The sequence below is a fragment of the Amphiprion ocellaris genome, chromosome 7 (assembly GCF_022539595.1).
Source record: "Amphiprion ocellaris isolate individual 3 ecotype Okinawa chromosome 7, ASM2253959v1, whole genome shotgun sequence".
NCBI lineage: Eukaryota > Metazoa > Chordata > Actinopteri > Pomacentridae > Amphiprion > Amphiprion ocellaris.
Genome location: NC_072772.1, coordinates 29,278,003 through 29,296,260, shown reverse-complemented (window position 1 = coordinate 29,296,260; position 18,258 = coordinate 29,278,003). Strand labels below are relative to the sequence as shown.

Sequence of the window (18,258 nt, the reverse complement as noted above, 5' to 3'; positions counted from 1 at the left end):
CTTCAAAGCAAGAGTATAGGCAGACAAACCCTGTTCAATTGCAACACTCGCTGCCATTCAGAATCGTATTGTATTGCTGCACATCTGACAGCATTAAGTCTAATCTTTCCTCGTTATCTGAAGGAGCAGCACAGCCTTTGTGGTGGGGGTGGTGATTGACATAGAGGGAGACAGAATGTCCACAGAGCTTGGAGATAGAAAAGTGGAGATAGAGTTGTGAGAACCATCAATTATAGTGTCTAGGGTGTGTAGAAATGCTGATGAAATTAGTCACTGTCATACCAGGAAGTTGAAAATTCAGGGATAAGGAAGATGAGTGTCTACAGCTCATAATAGACACTTGTGTTCTGTAGAGGCACCACTGAATGTAAATGTAAAGTTTGGACTAATGAAGGCCACAGAGGAAAGGCAATGTTGTCGTCTAACATTTAAAGGATTACCATTATAGTGCATCTTAGACTCAGCTTCTCGGGCTGAGCTCCACATTTTCTGTCGTATCTTTCAATAACAATTATGTAAAAAGAGGACTGACAACTGCTTCCAAGGAAGTTTGCTACTTGCGAAAATGATGAATGTTACAAAATTTTAACCAAGTAAACCGACAAAACTTCCAGGAAACTGACTCACCACTTGTTAATATTATGCATGAAGCTGAATAGAAAGCAATGAGATAATTTGTTATATTTTTTTCTTGGATTGCGTTCATATGTGACCTGCCTATCATTGCCACCAACACCACGTGATAGCTTTTTTGAAAATTATTATTACTGTTGCTCAAAATATACTTCAACTGTTTGACCCTGGTTATACCACCAGCTTCATGGTATCTTCCTTCCTGATCAACAAAAAGTGTCTCATACAAAAAGCAAAGGCTGTGGACAATATAAAAGAAATTCTTTAACTGTTCCGTAGATACCAGTTTGGGGAAGCTCATGTTGTTCACATTCTAAATTTGATTTCAGTTGATGGTCATTTTTAAGGCCAAATTTAATAGAGTTGTCCCCAGTTAAGTGTCTTTCAGTGGGTGTTGGTGAGTGTCTACTTACTACCTCTGATGCTCTCTAATGCAGTTTCAACGTGCGATTGGCACCCTAAATTTTTGACACTGCCGCTTGTCACATTATTTTGCCATGTTTGCAACAGCTGCACCTGCATTTTATCTCTCAGAAATCTTGATGGTATTTGATAAAACAGTGCCATGCTAAAAGAGGAAATCACAAGCGGACCCTCACCAGCACTCACTGAAATACATGTGATGAGATTCAATAGCTGCTCAGCACACAAAATGTCCACTTCTGATGATGAGAGGAATCAACAGTGATGGCCCCCCAAAAAGCTTTTTGTATTGCAAAGATTCTGTATTGTACGATGTTTATTTCACATTTTCTTTCTCAAAATTTTCTTTATATTTCCTTATTCAATGAAGAGTCTTGTATTAACATTTCTCTGCTGAGCATGACTTTTCCTGTCATGAGATGGTTGGTTGGTCTTGAAGGCAGAATCTGTGATTATGGAGACATATTGTTAATATTTAGCTAGTTAGCAAATTCAGATATTTATTTTGTGCCAGATTTTACATCCCTCTTGCTACCACTGGACCCAGCCCCTTACCCATTCCTGAGCATGAGCACAAACTGCACATGCTGGAATAGTATTTAGACTTTGTTTCCCATTTACAAAGCCAGGCCTGTGTACAAGCCCTGGATTTTGTCTCAGCACAAGCATAAAAGCTTATCGACCGCAAGGAGACATTCCCTGATTCTGACAGAAACTGTATTGGATTAGTATCACCAACTCCACCTTTAAGTGAAAACTGCACTGCAGACATTCTTTTATCCTTTCTGTGAAAAGTGGTATAGCTCCTTCGCTATCATTCCAACACTTAATCAGCCGCAGCTTGCAAACACTCAAAGTGGCTTTTAACGTCTTCTGAAGGTTTAGTTTTAGTTTTCTCCTTTTGTTGTGCAATTTCAGTCTGTCTCTGGGTTGCTTTGAGGCAGTGGAGCATCGATTAGCTGCTTAGTTCTGTTGTTCTCAGGCATGTCTGAGCACACTGGACATCTGGGTTTCTCTCATATCATAAAATTGTTTTGCAGAGTTGATGTCTGCTGAGCAAATTAGGCTGCTGAATGACCACACTATCGGATGAGTCACTGCAGAGAGTGGTTTTGAATTATAAGTAGGAAACAACTGTATTTATTATGATATCAATACATTTTCTATATACACACAGTAATAAAAATGCAGTCTTAGTAGCACAATGAGTTGTTTACAAGTATGACTTCTTTCACTGTTCAGGCATACTGCAAGTCTTTCCCCTTGATTGCTTGAGCAAATTTGGACTTTCTTTGTGAAAAAACAATTACGTATGTTGCTAACAAATTAATTTACACATGAATAAATAAAAAAAATGCTTTGTAATTCAATACCAGTGAACAATCTTTTTGAACACACAAAACCTTCTAAAATAGCTGATGTGTAAATTATCTACAATACAGAGTGAGCATGTGAACCGTTAAAAATGAATATGTTTGAGTGGCAATACTGAAGAGCAAAAAGGTAAAACTCGACAAAATGGCTTCACAGTAAACAAAAAGACACATAAAAACAGCAAATACAAGTTCAAGTAAAACAGGATTATGTTAAATTAAAACAAAGCCAACTCCCCTTGTATTTGTGACATAGGGGCTATTACATAATTCCAATATTAAAAGTAACAAGTAAAAACAACAAAGCAAAATATCTTCCAGACTATAAGGATAGCTTCTAGTCTGTAAATCAAAAGATCAAAATTATATATATATATATATTACATAATAAGGAAATCTGTTGCCAAAACATGTCTGTGTATATTCATGTGAAAATATACAAGTACAGTAAACTATACAAGACAAGACTGTCCTTTGCAATTAATTATTCTATTTCTTTAAGGACAAATAATATACAGCCCTTAACTATGATAATAACTCTGCATCACACAGACAAAACAAATATTAATGTTCTCACAATACCCAAATTTGGCAACAGCAGGCAGGACTATAGAATGCTGCCTAAATGTGCAAACCATGCCAATCGAAGCAACTGATTAGATTCCATGATTGTACCATTAGTTCATCTCTCATAGCTTACACTCGACTTCTATGTAACAGCATCTGATTTGGGATAAAGCTCCCTCATTCTGGATTCCTGTATTGCTCCACTAATGATCTTACCTGTACAAAAAGCATTCAGCATAAGTAAGGTAAAGAAGGATATATCTTCTACTAGCTGTGCGATATACATCAATGCTCATGCATTGTTTATGATGACTGATCTGTATGGAACCCTTGTAAAGCTGTCTAAGACACTTGCTGTCTGCCTGTTCTCATTGGCTTTTATGTGGCAGATTCTGGGGGTGAACCTGATTGCTCTCTTCGTACCCAGATCTCATCTTTCTCCGTTTGATTTTGATGTTCCTTGTCAGATGGCTTCACATCTTCGGGCGTCTCACTGACTCCTGGGGACTTAATGCTCTCATCATCTTCGGTTTCCGCACCTTCCAATGACAAAGCCATGATGGGGTCCTCCAGGTCAGCCTCAGTGGATGGAGCTCTGGGTGTCTGACAGAGCTCATCATCTTCGTCACTAAGGATGTCTGTCTCCTTCATTTCTTCCTGATCTTCGTATTCTTCTAAGTCGAACTGTTCTTCCACCCAGCGGTCTGTGTCACCTGCTAACTCAGACTGCTGATGCTGATCGGGTTCATCTTCCTGCTGTGGCCTTTTTAAATCAGGCTCCTGTGGTGAAGCGAGGTCCTGCTGTTCCGGCTCCCCATCAAAAACAATATCGGTATCTATGGTGAAGCGGTTGCGCACTAACTTCCTTCTGCCGAGAGTCCTGGTTGGGGCTGATGCTACAAAAAACAGAAAACAAAAAAAGCGAATAATACAGTTAACACTTTCAGGACTTTACTTTGGAGTTTGATAGCTTCTAGTGAATTTCTATTTGACCAGTCGTTTTCTTCTGGCTGGAAATTACATAAACAAGCAATAAACATCAGTAAGACATTGTGGTAGTGATGTTACTGTTGAATTTAAACAATGCTATGTTTTTTTTTTTTCTCATTTCTACTGAAGCACCATGTCAAAAATTATTCATAAATGAAATGCTCACACATTTTTTTAGAAAATGCTGCTTCTATACCATCCTTACCCTGGTAATTTCTGCCATGTCCTAGAGCATTCTAATACACTATAGACCTAGAATATCTGATGCAGTAGTTCTCTAGTTCGTTACTAGTTCAGTGCAAGTCATGGCTAAAACCCAAACAGCTTAGTGAGTTTGCTATCATGTCCATCATTGAGAGAGAGAGTTGCATATTGTGGCTGCTCACAAGACGAAGTAAGACAATAAAGCCAAATCCAAGTGTTGTCAAGAGCCAGTGACCACAGTGCATAAAGTAATGAAAAAGAACAAGATGTTCCACACTGGAAAATATCAAAGGGTGTGATAGGAAGCCAAAAGTCACCCTACACTGGCAAGAATGGGTGCACAAGAATCCAAGAAGAACATGAGGATTATCACTAAGGCTGTCCGGATGAAAATGAGCAATTCTGGAATCAACATTTCAAGGCAGACGATGCACAAGGCTGGCCTCCACAGACACTGATCAAGGAGGACTCCAGTTCTCCAAGACAGACACACAAAAGCTTGCGCAGGCTTTCCAAAAACTCAGCTGGACAAAGATGAAAGCTTTCAGTCATCAGTGCTGTGGTCGGATAAGATGAAACTAGAGTTGTTTGGACCCAGGGACATGGCTTTCATTTGGTAAAAGAAAGAAGAAGCATCGAACCACAAGACCACCATCTCAACAGTTAGGCATGGTGGTGAGAATGTAATGCTTTGGGGGTGTTGTTCAGCCTTGTCAAAGTAAATGGCATCATGAGAAAATGGGATGACATTAAAGGTTCTCGAGGAAACCATCGTGCAGTCTGCAGAAAAACTTGGCCATGGGCAGCATTGGACCTTCCAAACAACAAAAACAGTTCATCTCAACATTTTGGAATCCAGACCTGAATCCCACTGAGAATGTTTTGAGGGAAATGAAGACCAGAGCAATGTGAGGAAGCTCTTCAACCTCAGACCTAGAGATCGTCGCAAGGAGCTGTGGTTGAAAATCCCGGTGGAGATGTTTAAAAAGCTTGTTAGAAATTGTACAACCCATTTGATTGCTGTGGTGGCAAATTTTCCACCAATTACTGAGAAAAGGGTATGAAAAATGTGGACATGGCATATTGAGTAAAAATATGCCATGACAAAAAGACAAACATAGAAATAGTAAAAACGTATCTCTCTGACAATTCCTGACCATCTTTTGTCACTTGTTTGTCATTTTTAGGCTAGAGGAACCTTATTAGTCAAATGAACTCAAATTCACTACAACTGAACCTTGGCATTGGTGTAAGTCATTTTGGGTTTAACTGTAAATATACTGTAAATATTACTCAGTTTTCACATTGAGGATAAGACGAATGAAAATGCCAAATGCGATTAACCAACAATGAACAATACAGATTAGAACAAATAATACCAGATCAGGACAAAGTCAGGGTTGAATATTACAATGTGCTAACAGTTAGAATGACTTCAAGATAAGATTCAAAGATTCTCACAGATTCAGAACAAGCTCAGAAGAATATTGTGACAAAGCAAATAACCGTTCCACCATTACCTGCAATTTTTTTGATGTAGTATCTTCCTGCATATTAATTAAATCTATAAATGTGGTATAAAGCTCCAATTCAATCAAAGGATTGCATTTATCTCAGTTAAGAAGGAACTGGGACATGCAGAGCTGTAGGGTGAATAGAGCCACAGACTGGCATTTACCTGCTCTATTTATGGCGGGACGGGCTCCCTTCAGGGCACATAGTCGTTTTCCTCCAAAGGGTACGTACTGCTGGTTGAGAGGTAAACTCTCCGTTTTCAGGAGCTGCCTGCGGTGCTTTTCCCTCAAGATGGAGTGGACCGTCTTCAGAAAGTCTTTTCTGCTCTCCGGAGAGCTGAGGGAAAGACAAGGTCATCGTATCAGTTAGATAGCAGACAGGACTGTATCGGTGGTATGGTAGCTTCAGTCTGCAGTGGAATTCAACCTGCTTCAGGAGAGATGCTTACCTACAGCACAGATGAAATGACCTCTCTGGCCTTCCTTCCGACTCCGATTTTGTGTGGACGATCTCACACACAGCAGAGCCCTCACCATCTGAGGGAGAAATTAACACCCACATATGATTTCATGTCCAAAAGAATCTGGCTAGAATATTAATTTCTGGGTTTAAAAGAATAAAACATCTGCATTTCACTACAGAACTGCATTCCATGTGTGACCTACCTGCATTGGCTAATGATCGGACTTGAAGGGCATCAGTTGGGATCATGTGACGGAATCGGAAGGGGTCTTTTTCTTCTGAAGATATAGAGACTCTGTGAGAGCCACCCTTCCATCAAACAAACAAAACAAACCAGTTAATTTTTGCAACAGATTTCCTGAAATGAAGCTGACTTTATTTTCTTAAAATATGGTACTGCTGATTGCATCTTGCTTGTGCAAAAACCTACCATTTTCTTCTTCTGCTTGGATCCTTCCTTGCAAACGAAGACAACTGCTGTTTTGAACACTAGATGGGGGGGAGAAACATCAAGTTATCACCGAGGACGTCAAATGACTTGTCAAATTAACATACGAAATGGATAAACACTTGTGTTTAAGCAAAACATGAGAAATGTTTGGCAAGCTCAAATCAACTCTCTGTGTCTTGGTTTGGCTCAGAATTCATTCTTGATGGTAAACAATTACACTGACACTTCCTTTTCACCCACTGAGCTGCAAATGAGACTAGATCATTATCGAAAGGTGTGAGGGTAAACAGATTTTTTACTTGTTATAGTTTTAAGTTATTTAAGATATCTGCAGCATCCTCTCTGTCTTCCTCCTGTATGAATGTAAAGTGTAATTTCCTGGCCAGCCATGCTGGTTAAAAGATTTTTATTTATTTTCTATAGAAACAGAAGTTGGTACATGTGTGTTCTGGAGTGAAGACAGGAAAATGGGGGGAAAAAAGGATCTTGACTTTAACATTAGTGTATTTTGAAAACCATTTCTTTTTCAAAATGCTGTACGGGCATAGGTTGTTTTCTTCAGTTTGGTAAAGTGCTGCATTTTGGGTTGCTCAGCTTTTTTTGATTGCTAGTGTTCAGAGTTCACTGCCCAGCTCTATTAGTATGTCACTGATGGTGTACGAAGTATTCGCAACATACTTAACTTTTGTCTTGTAAAGATAATTACTCATTAAATCCAAAGTACACTCAAATTGCTTGTTTTTAAAGATAGAAAACAAAATTGTATGTGCACACCGAATACCAATAGGGTGCTTCCCTGTGCAAATACACTTCATTTCTGCCTTTTTCATTCAGTCAACAAAACTATTGACTAACATTTTTGGTGTTTAAATAGACATAAACATAAGAAACCGATTCAATATTGTCATTACTCACTTCTCATATTTATAACGTAAAATTGTAAAGAAAACTCACACATACCAAACGTAGCTATCTGGGGTTCTTTCTTCCATTTTCCTAAGGAGGCAGGTGGGTTGATCCATGTCACAGTGTTGTGAAGTAGCAGGTCACCCATTGACAGATCCGCAACCTGACCATTACAACAAAATGTCAGCAGTCACTCCACATGTCCTCTTCAGATGACAGAACACAGACGAGCTATGTTTCTCCAACCTACCTCTTTCTTTTCACTGCTCTGCTCAGTGATGAGCTGATCAAACACTGCTCCAAACTCCTCATGGATCTTCTGCATCTCATTGATGTGGCTGGCAACCTTGTTCATGGCTTTCATGGCAACTGCAGTCAAGCAGAAAACGTATTGGTTAGAGCTGAACGAACTGCAGCTGTATATGGATTCACCTGTCAGAATAATTTCATCTCCTCAGATGGCCATGTGACTGGATCTTACCGTCCAGGTGGTAGTGTTCCTCACTGTCTGGGTCTGTGAGTGAGTACAGCTCCTTCAGCAGGAGGGGATATTTGAGCACCCTCTGTATAGGTTTGATTAGGTACGATTCCAGGGTGGAAGAGTGCTGCTGCTTCGGGTTCCGCTCATCCAGGAAGGCCTTGAAAGCAGGGTCAGTCTTGGCTGGAATGACCAATAAGTAACACTTAATGCAACTCATCCACATAGCTTAGGTATTTTTTTGATTTTCCTTTCCATAGTTAATGTGTTTGCATGTACTGCTAATTTTATTTCCAGAATTTTAGTTATGAGCTACTGGATTTTATGGATATGAACATTAACCAGGTTAATATACGTTGGTATAAATATGGCCAATTAGTAGTCTTGGATTACAAATTACCTAAAGCCAGGTTAAAAGGATTGAATGACACTGTGTTTTTTTGAGGAGTCATTTTATCCGAGAGCAGAGAAGGCATAAGTGGGCAGAAAAAATCTGTTCACAGCTTTGAAAAACAGCTTTATCCTGATAGCACTTTGCCAAACTGTATGGCAGATAATCGGTTGACTCACTGAATGTAAATGCAGCAAACAGTGCCATCCACTCAAGTCTTAAAGGAGTGGGTGTACTAGCTTAGAGAACAGACTCTTCAGCACTGCTCATTATACATCATACAATGTTGCAGGGCTTTTTAGCCCTGGGAGCCTCCAGCTTGAAAGTATGCAGGGGTCAGATGGACAACAGTGAGGCTGACAACTCCGCAGAGCAGATTTATGGAGCTGTGTAGGATATGGCAGATGGTTGATGGATAAACACATCCTCTCCTTTGAGCCAAGGAGGAATGTCAACCCAGGAGCACATTTACTCACCCTTTACGAGGACCTTAGGGACTTTGGTGTGGCTGGCGCAGAAGGCGCTGTAGATTTTAAAACGGTCTGCATAGTACAGGAAAGAGCCTCCCAGGGAGAAGAGGATTTTCTGTGAGAAAGATACCAAATTATTAGTTAAATAACCCATTGGTGTTTAAAATGCTTGTTGCTGTGTGTGTCCAATTGTGATACATGGTGTACCTTAAACTGATCCACACTCTCCAGTTTCTCCAGATCTGGAACCAGTCTTGTCCCATCTTCCAGGGTCTTAAGAAACTCAACTTGGAACTCCACCATTTCCGGCAAATTACCAAACAGTACATCCAGCTGGAGGAAAAGACATTTAAGTAAAGTCGAAAAACTCCTTATTTTATGGCAAACAAGATATTTCATTATCTTATTTTTAGTCCCTGGCTTCAGCTAGTGCATGGAAACTCTGAAAATGTAATACAACCAAATGTATTTCATTACTGCAAATGCATATATAACATTCTTAATTTGCAAACCTTCTCTTCTCTTTCTCTCTCACTCACATCATCCACCCTCTTGTCCTTGTACACAGCTACACTTTACATGATTATGTAACCCACTTTTCTTAGAACATTTCAACAGTGCCGGCATTTAAAAGCCAAACTACCCCCAAAAAGGCTTATGGGGAAAATCTGACATACCTCATCCTGAGTGAGGAAGGTCTCTTTCTGCAATGGGGTTAAATATCTCCCAATGAGGCAATTGAGATCCTGCAATACAAGAGTGAATTGTGTTGCAGTCAGAGTGGCACAGTTTTACATAAGCAGGAAAATGAATATGACCAACACTGCAGCATTACTCATTTAATAGTCAATTTAAACCGAACGTCCATTCCAGTATTTTGCCCATGTCTCTTTGCATTAGCAAAATTAGTGCCGCTACAAACATAAAATACACCCACATGTTTCTTTCAATGTCTTAAGTAGACCAAATTTTCCACCAAAAATCAAACAATTCCTTTAAAGGTTACATGGTGCACCATCAATCTTGCACAGTGATTTCTGTAATAAGTATATCCGTGCCCCCTGAAATGAAGTATAACATTATAGATAGCCTTGACATTATCCCATTATATACCATCTCTAACCCGGTTATTGCACTGAGCCCAATTTATGCCGGGTAGAAAAAGATTAGGCAATAACCAGGCAAGGGCACAGCTGTGTCCCCCTCACATCTCCTGGGACACAGAGATAAATATGGATTGGTCATATGGAATAGGTAATGCGTAGAGCTAACACAGCCAAAGGCAGACAGAAACAGATCGATGGACAGGAGGAACATACGCACTCACACAATACCATCTGTTTCTTACAAGGAAGATGCATGATACTGACTTTGACATAGGTGCGTTCGGTCTCCACAAGTTCACAGATGACCTTGCGGAGCTTGTCGGCATCGGAGAGCTGTCGGAGTGTTGCAGGAGGTGGAAAGGGTGAGTCCGGGCTAGGCGAAGAGGACACGCACTCCACGGGATTCATATCATGGAGACTGCGGCAGAAAGCAGCGACCTGCTCTGTACTCTGTAAAAAAAGAAATTGACAAGAGGCAGTGAAGGCTTCAGTTTAAATATGATTAAATTACGCAACTCCTACTTTTAGTTGTAGGAAGGAAATCTACAAATATCAATCATGAAAAGCAGCACCTTAGATAACATGAAGGTGCCACTTTCTACCTACTGATGTGCACAGATTCATGACTGTGCAGAGAGTGAGCCTGGAAAGAGGCAGCTCTAAAAAAATCATTTGCACTAATTTGGTCTATTTTCAGTCTGTCATAACAATGACTTTCCGCCTCCCTCTCTTTCACTCACATCCCTCTTTTCCCTGGTGTTTTCCTCCTACTGACGGATCGGTGGTGTAATGATTCATCTCTTTCACAGAATCAAAATATACACACTACAGTGCCCGTCCGCATACAGTACGGGTTGCCGTGGTGACCAGCCCTGATGTGCATTAGACTATCATTTTGGACAAAAATAGACCCCACTCGGCACAGCCTACATGGCTGAACTAATACGGCTACTTTGTTCGCAACAGGCTACAGCCAAAACACAAATGTCGGTTTGGCTTTTTGAATCAATGCAAGCACAAAGAGCTCTATTCATGTCCAGCAAAACCTTATTTAATTTCATGAGGAAAGACTTTGTCGTAAAGTAGATGATACATAAAGGTTCACTTAGAAATTAGCACACAGCAAACAGGTAACAGGGACCACTAGCAGGTGGAAACATCACTGAGAGCATAACAGGGAGCTGAGAGGTCTCTGGTTTATAATATAAAGTTTTATGGGCCAGACAGAAGCAATTTATCCTGCCACACCTATACGATCCTCTGGGAAATAATAATAATATAGCCTCCACAAAGCTGCAGAGGATGGACGGTTCTAATTCTAAGATAAAAAAAATAGCATGTTAATTTAGATTTGACCTACTGTCAGTCTGACATCTGAGGGCATCAAAACAACTTTGTTTTTATTATTAGAAATTGCTGTCCATAAAAAAAAGCAGAAACAAAATTGCAAGTCAATTTCACTGAGAAGTGCCAAAAAAAATCACCATGAATAGATGTCCTTTTCCATTATTCACTAAAATGTGGTTAAAAAATAAAATAAAAAAGCACAATACATACAAAAACCAACAAGAACACAGTGTTATACTGTGACAGCCACGGCTCTTCTCATGCAGCTTTGCAAATGATGGCGGTTATTAGCATTGTTATCTAATCAGACATTCATATGTGAGGCACGACAGCCATTTGTCCCTCTTGACAGTGTTCCCGAAATAATCAGACAGCTCCCAGATCAACAGATGAACTAGGAAGTGCTATAATGTCTGCAAATGTAATTTCGCAAATGCATTTTAGACCAAAGCATAAGTATAATTTAAAACTAAATGCGTAGTGAAAGAGCTGCAATTTGTCAACTTCAGTGTTCTTTTTGCTGATTAAAAATGTTCAGAATAAACACAGCACGTACTTAAAACCATTTCAAGAGTGGCTTTAGAAAGTCATCCGACAAAGTTGCCCGACAAAGATTTAGTGCTCAAAACAACCCCTTCATAATAAACTTCACTGATAATGATGATGAAGTCCTGTAGGTTTTTAAACATTAAAAAAATAATCAGCACAAGAGATCAGTTGAGATTTGGTTGATCAGCATCCATAAAAACATGTTGCAATGCATCACAAGGCTCAAGTTTTTCTCAGTACAATGTGTCTGTATCCTTCCCTTCGGCATTTTACTGATATCATGAGATTGTGTACATGCAACCCAAAATGCAAGTTAAGAAAAATCAAGCATTACAGAGTAAAGCACCAAAAGAGCAGACATTGTAAATGAACCTCATTATTTCCAGCCCATTCTGTCAACGGTGCTCAAGTTTTGCTGAAAGTCACAGCCCAGTCATCCTCTTCACATTCTAGCCTAATTAACACCATGACAGCTCTGGGTGCATGGACAGTCTTGACATGGCAGAGAGAGTAGAAAGAACAGAGAAGGAGGGGATCAAAGCCTTCAATATTACATTAAATGAACAATATGTAAATCAGAGATGCCGTCATGGGTAAAACTGTGAGATGCCAGAAACTATCACATCCCCCAGCAAATGAAATATAGATTAAAAACCATTTCAAAGCATAAAAATACTGATGGAGTAGAGGGAATATTGCATGTCTGCCCTCTGAAACTCACATAAGCCTGAGATCACAGCTTTGAGGTGCCAAGAGAGAGAAAACTCTCCAACAGTCAGTCACTGCTACAATGGTCAGGGTAGTTTGTCAGTCATGTGAAACCAAAGTTGTCTGGGTCGGACCTGTACAGACTCCTACACATAGTGTTCCATGTTGGCGTGTTGTGGAGCACCTCAGTGGTTATGGGAAAACTCTGCGACACAACGGTGACTCACAGCTTCCTGTTGTCTGTCTGTAGCAGCCAAGAAGAGGTGTGAAACAAACACTGAGAAGGAAAGGTGTTATTTCTTTTTGTCGTACTGGGATAACACAGCAGCCACAATGACAGCTATCCAGGTAAAGAAAAGACGTGCATGGAAAGTGTCTCACCAGATGAAGCATGTCATAGACGGACTCCGATGAGCGCTTGCTATGCTTGCTCCACTTCAGGACGGACATATCCAGGTGCAGGTGGACAGTCAGCGCCAGTTAAAGTGTCAGAGCGAAAGAGAATTCAGGCTTTGGGAAGATTCAAGTTTACACTGAGCCTCTCCAAAACATTTCTCAGCCCTTTTGTCCTCCCGGTTTTAAAAGGAGGAGAAGGTGCTGTGGTGCTTGTGATGAAGGATGAGTGAAGCTGCTCAGCCTCCTCCTCTCCGCCCACCAGTACTTACAGCCTTCCAACTCCCCTTCTTATGCGCCTTCACAGTCCGCTGTAGCTCTGTCACTGATACTCTGCTGTTTTCTCTCCCTCCCTCTGTCTCTCTTCTCCACAGGCTGGGCAAACTAAGGCACACAGTGTGAGTGTGGAGACCTGGCCAACTCTAGCAGGATTGTAAATGAGTCTTGATAATCCTCCAGACCGGAGAGAGAGCAAAGGAGCAGGAGGAAAGGAGTCTCCTCCTCAAGGTTGCGGTGGAGCAGGATTGGCTCGGTAAGCCACACCGCAGTAGAATGTAAATGCAGGGTTTCAGGAAAAGGGGAGAGGGGAGCTGCAAAGGCGCAGGCTACAGTGGAGGGTGAGGACAGAGAAACTGATCTGAAGGCTTTTGCAGGAGGAAAATGGAGAGTCGGAAATGTTCATGCATGCCTAAAAATATTTATTAGATAACAAAGTATTTTTTCCTCTGATTAGGTCCCAAGTTCAGAAATGGTTTAGTGAGAAACAAGGGAAACACACCTACTAATATTTTCACACATTTAAATGTCTTCCACCTCTGAGGAGACTCAAGAACTTATTTAACAAGTGAATCTCATGACTCACTTTTCTGATGCATCCTCAGTTAATCTTTTTTTTTACATTTACAGAATTTCTCTCAAGAATACCTCAACAAAAGGTCACACATTTCATCACTGAGGTTGTCACATTGACAATCTCACTACAGCAGTGTATAACAAAACGCATTATATCCGTGTCTATTGTTCTCAATGTAGTCGGTCAGAACCCGAGTCCTTGTACTGAATATGTGGTATCAAAGCCTGACAGCTATGTGATGAGCAAAATACATCCCAGAACAAGTAAAGGTGCCCGGAAATGAACAAAAGGAGGCTATATGGAACATAGCTTTTTTACAAGAAAGAGTGTTCTGGTAGAGTTTTGCCTCGTGTTAAATGATAAAAAGATTCCTCTCCAAATCAAAAAATAAAATAAAAATTCTAACAGCGACTGCGTTATAAGTATAAATACATGAAAGCGTTCACTTCATTGCCACCGTATCATCTCTGATGATGTTGCAAGTTTTCACTGTCTGCAGAAAATGTGTTGCAATAAGAAGTCATGGGACAGATCAGGGGGGCAGTTTGCTAACTGATCTGCCTTTTTGCTCTTCTGACAAACATTTGCATTTTTTGTTGCATTGGTGTGCAAGTGGTGCAAATGTATACATTGTGGCCACATTTAAGAAAAGATGACTTAAAGCTGAAATATTTGAAACATTTTTTTTTTTTACCACTATACATATTTCCAACTAGCAAACCATGACTGATGAGTTTATTGGAAAATCTAGTTCATGGGTGACAATTTTTCCAACAATTATTTTTGCTTTTTTTATATTATTACGTTGGAGTTTACAGTTTAATCCTCTAGTTTGACGTTTGATATGAAAGTCTTTGTAAAATGCAGCAGAGATTGATATGTAAACAATGAGATACAGTTTGTCAAAATAAAATTAACCTACATGAAATGTTTTTTTTTTTGAAAACTCAAAACCAAGAGGTGAAGTCAAAGTGCTGCCTACTATAATGATTCATCAATTACGTAAAGACAAGGAATCCTAAATAACAGAATTCTGTGGTTTATTTTCGAAAATCTAGCCTCAAAGAGAAAAGAAGGACAATAATCAACATTAAAAATAAAAGCAAAAAAGCATAACCTAAACATCACAGCAGTGGGATTCTCCAAAGATTTTACCCTTTACTTCGCTCATTTCCATATTATCATTAACCGTTACATGGGCAATTACCTAAAATTGGTACAATGTTTGATTAATTGTTGCCTGTTAAATAAGAGAAGTTAAACGATGGCAATAAAGAGAGAGCAGACAAACAAGCAGTGATGTGATCAACATAGGATTTGAAGGGCAAGTGGGATGACTGAGGTTCTCACGTGGATCTTTGGAATCTTTCCAGTGAGCTTTTAATTTAGGTCAGTACAATGAGAAATGAAGTGTTGTCATGTAAGATAAACTAATCTACTAAAACACATCATACTTCAGTGTTTCATCAGCAGGAGCCCAGTTGTCCTTTTGAAGTGAGTTACAGAAAGGAGATTAAAGGCTTCCGCTTGAATGTCACTGTTTACTCACGCAGCATTAGAAATATCAGCCATCTTATTAGCCAAACCACTTCAATACCAGAATGTAGGTTTTTGAGATGTTTTTTTCTTCTTTGCTTGTCTTCATAATCATACTTAGTGCTTTCTTTTCCAGTTTGTGTCTCTGTGTTCATTTAGAGTTAAAATGAATGCAACTCCATTCATTACCTGACTTAACAGCAGCGCATAATCAAGCAATTAGAATGCAAGATTAATCAAAGACACATCCATCACTTGGCTGTTATAGTCAGAAGGAATGCTTGCCTCATCTTGAGTCTCTAGTGCATAAGACACACGTCGTGTATCAAACATTTCATTAAGGGAAAAGACAGATTTTTATGGAGAAGCATGGGGTTAACACCCATATGTAAATATGGACACTGCTGCTTTCATAAACAAGATTAAATGAGCCAGTAGCAGCTGGTAAAGTAAAATGTTCATGAGTGCTTTTTTTCATAATAAGACAGAGCTGAGGAGGATGTTGTGAAGGACAAGGACAGGAGCCAAAGTATTACATAAAAAATGTGCTGTCAGGTATTTTATGTGGTGATACTCAGATGCCACCAAAATATACATTAAATTGTGCTCTTACCTTTCTGCAGTCATCAAACTCGCTGAAGATTTCTGAGTCGTCATCCAAGCTGTCTCCGGAGCTCTCTAGCAACAGTCCCACGCCATCATCCAGTATTTCCTCTGCAACAAATAACAGTCACGTATGAGCTTCATGAAAAATGTGTTTCTTTCAATAAGACTCATTTATTTCCTTGTCTTGTAATTTCATGTAAGATCCTCTCAAACTAGGTCTGAGCATCCTGTCCTCCTCAGTAAAGACCCTTTAGATTCACTGTGAAAAAAGAAACTGAAATCTCTTCTGTTTGCTTGAAAATAACAATTAAAGCTTGAGATTTGCCTACTTTTGCCTTACTGATCTATTTAGCATCTGTTGCTAAGAGAGAATTACACACCAGATGGCTTGTAAACAGCATTATACTGTCGGCAATCATTATGCTATAGATGATGTCTGGGAATTCGAGTGCTGAAGCTAAACATTTCAGTAACCTCTGCTAACTGGGCCTGTAAATATCCCGAATGAGTAAGGCAAGCATAATTAAATGTACTAGATTTGCATGACAGGCTGCATTTGGTGCAATTATCACCTTGACTCTGGGAGAAGATGTCCGTGTAGAGATCTTCCTCTGCGTCTGAGCGGCGAGGTGGCAGGTAGCAAAGCTGACGGCGGTCCACAGAAGGCAGGGTGTTGACGGTCAAAGCCAGCGAGGCTTGGGAGAATGCCGCCTTCATGTCAGAGAAATTGAGACTGTGAGAGTCTTTTCCATTCAGCTGAAGTATTTCATCCCCCGCATTTAGACCTGCAAAGTAAAAACATCAGTCATGGTTCAGTTAACTACATGTCATACCTCCTGGAGTAAACATTTTCTGTCTCCCCCAGTATGAGAGGGTAACAACAATCCATCTCATTTTCAGTGTTGACTAACTGACCATTAAATTCCTGATTTTAATATTACATTACTGTGAGAAAGTACAACAAAAAATTTAAAGTCACAATACAACTCTGAAGACAATCAATTCCAGATCTGTTATTTGCTTTCAAAACTTAAAAGCATGACCCACTTCTCTATGCTGTTGTAAAGCGTCACCTGGTGACACAGTGCAGGTATCTTACCGTCTGCAGCACTGCATGCACGCTACCTGCACTATGACCAGCTCCACCATGATATTTTGACATCACTCAACCCTTTAGTCTAACTTCATAACAGGGCCACCATTGTGAAGCAGCTGTGCTCAAGTGTCATATTCAGCATCATCTTCCATAAAGGCCAGTGAGAGGCAGGGTGGTTATAATTATAGTAATCAACGCCCTTGAGAACTGCCGTCTCCTCAAAAACCTTCCCTACCTGTTTAATAAACATGTGCTAATGCGTTTTTAAAAAAAGAAAAGAAGTGTTGACCTTGATAGGAGAAAACTGTTCAGTGTTAAATACAGTGTGTGAAAGCACTGAAAAACAGCAAATGCAACCTGTATTCTTTTTTGTTTTAACTATAACTGTAACTCAGGAGTTCAGACAAATTGAGTATCTTTCAAGAGAGATTTTATGACAGAAATAAAATGTAATGAACCTTTTGCGAAGGCTAATCCTCCTGCCTTCACATCAGTGATGTAGAGTTGCTGTACTCCATCTTCCTCCACCACTGAAATTGAGAAACCTGAGGAGGAAAAAGAAAGGTTGAGAGGTGAGAAAAGGAGTAGAGAGAGAGAGAGAGAGAAGGGGGGATATCAGAGGGATTTGTGCGCTACAAATGGAAAAACATAGGTCATGCACAGGTCAAAGAAAAGCAATTATTACATTCAAAACATCAGCACCACTTATGAGACATTTGACACAGACTTCATTACAGCATCTTAACTGAAAACAAAAACTGGTCTTACCGTAACCAATCATGCAGGATTCATCTCTGTCAAACTGGATTACTTTTGTTATTTTTGAGCAGAGCTCAATTTCTTTGTAAAGCTGTGAAGAACAAAAAGAAGTTATTATATAAATCATGGCACAATGGTCTACTTTATTCATAGTCTGGTGGGTGGGTTATTGACAGCATTAATTTTCCATTTTTTTTTCAGACAAAGCAGCTTTATCAGAGTCTTGATGAATGAGGATCTATGCTGTGTCATAATTACATGCTGTAAATACAAAAGTAGCTACATATATTGCATGTTCAGGCTTTCCAAGAATATCCCTTGATGCATGGTTCTCCCAGGCAGCTGATTCTCTGGAGAAAACTTCTTCTTTTGCAATTCCTCATACATTGTATTGCAATTACTGGCATTTCTTTGAATCGGTTTCATGACCTTTTAATCTTAA

General features: G+C 39.7%; 1 protein-coding gene across 5 annotated transcripts in view; it reads right to left on the bottom strand.

Moving 5' to 3' along the window:
* Window positions 1-2,166: 2,166 nt before the first annotated feature.
* The window catches only part of LOC111563695 (rho guanine nucleotide exchange factor TIAM1-like), a 41,138-nt gene continuing 25,046 nt past the window's right edge, over window positions 2,167-18,258 (bottom strand). For 4 of the 5 annotated variants that reach the window (XM_023262909.3, XM_055012362.1, XM_055012363.1 and 1 more), the window contains exons 12-27: window positions 17,826-17,907; window positions 17,516-17,602; window positions 16,534-16,746; window positions 15,969-16,069; window positions 10,234-10,419; window positions 9,541-9,609; window positions 9,071-9,196; window positions 8,870-8,978; window positions 8,006-8,185; window positions 7,775-7,893; window positions 7,579-7,687; window positions 6,598-6,656; window positions 6,371-6,476; window positions 6,154-6,241; window positions 5,869-6,041; window positions 2,167-3,892 (exon numbers count right to left, since the gene is read on the bottom strand). In XM_023262909.3, coding sequence (XP_023118677.2) covers window positions 3,375-3,892; window positions 5,869-6,041; window positions 6,154-6,241; window positions 6,371-6,476; window positions 6,598-6,656; window positions 7,579-7,687; window positions 7,775-7,893; window positions 8,006-8,185; window positions 8,870-8,978; window positions 9,071-9,196; window positions 9,541-9,609; window positions 10,234-10,419; window positions 15,969-16,069; window positions 16,534-16,746; window positions 17,516-17,602; window positions 17,826-17,907 — 2,325 coding nt within the window. In that variant the 3' untranslated portion in view covers window positions 2,167-3,374. Of the gene's footprint in view, window positions 3,893-5,868; window positions 6,042-6,153; window positions 6,242-6,370; window positions 6,477-6,597; window positions 6,657-7,578; window positions 7,688-7,774; window positions 7,894-8,005; window positions 8,186-8,869; window positions 8,979-9,070; window positions 9,197-9,540; window positions 9,610-10,233; window positions 10,420-12,954; window positions 13,859-15,968; window positions 16,070-16,533; window positions 16,747-17,515; window positions 17,603-17,825; window positions 17,908-18,258 lie in introns of those variants that run through there. The other variant, XM_023262910.3, reaches the window with a different exon arrangement.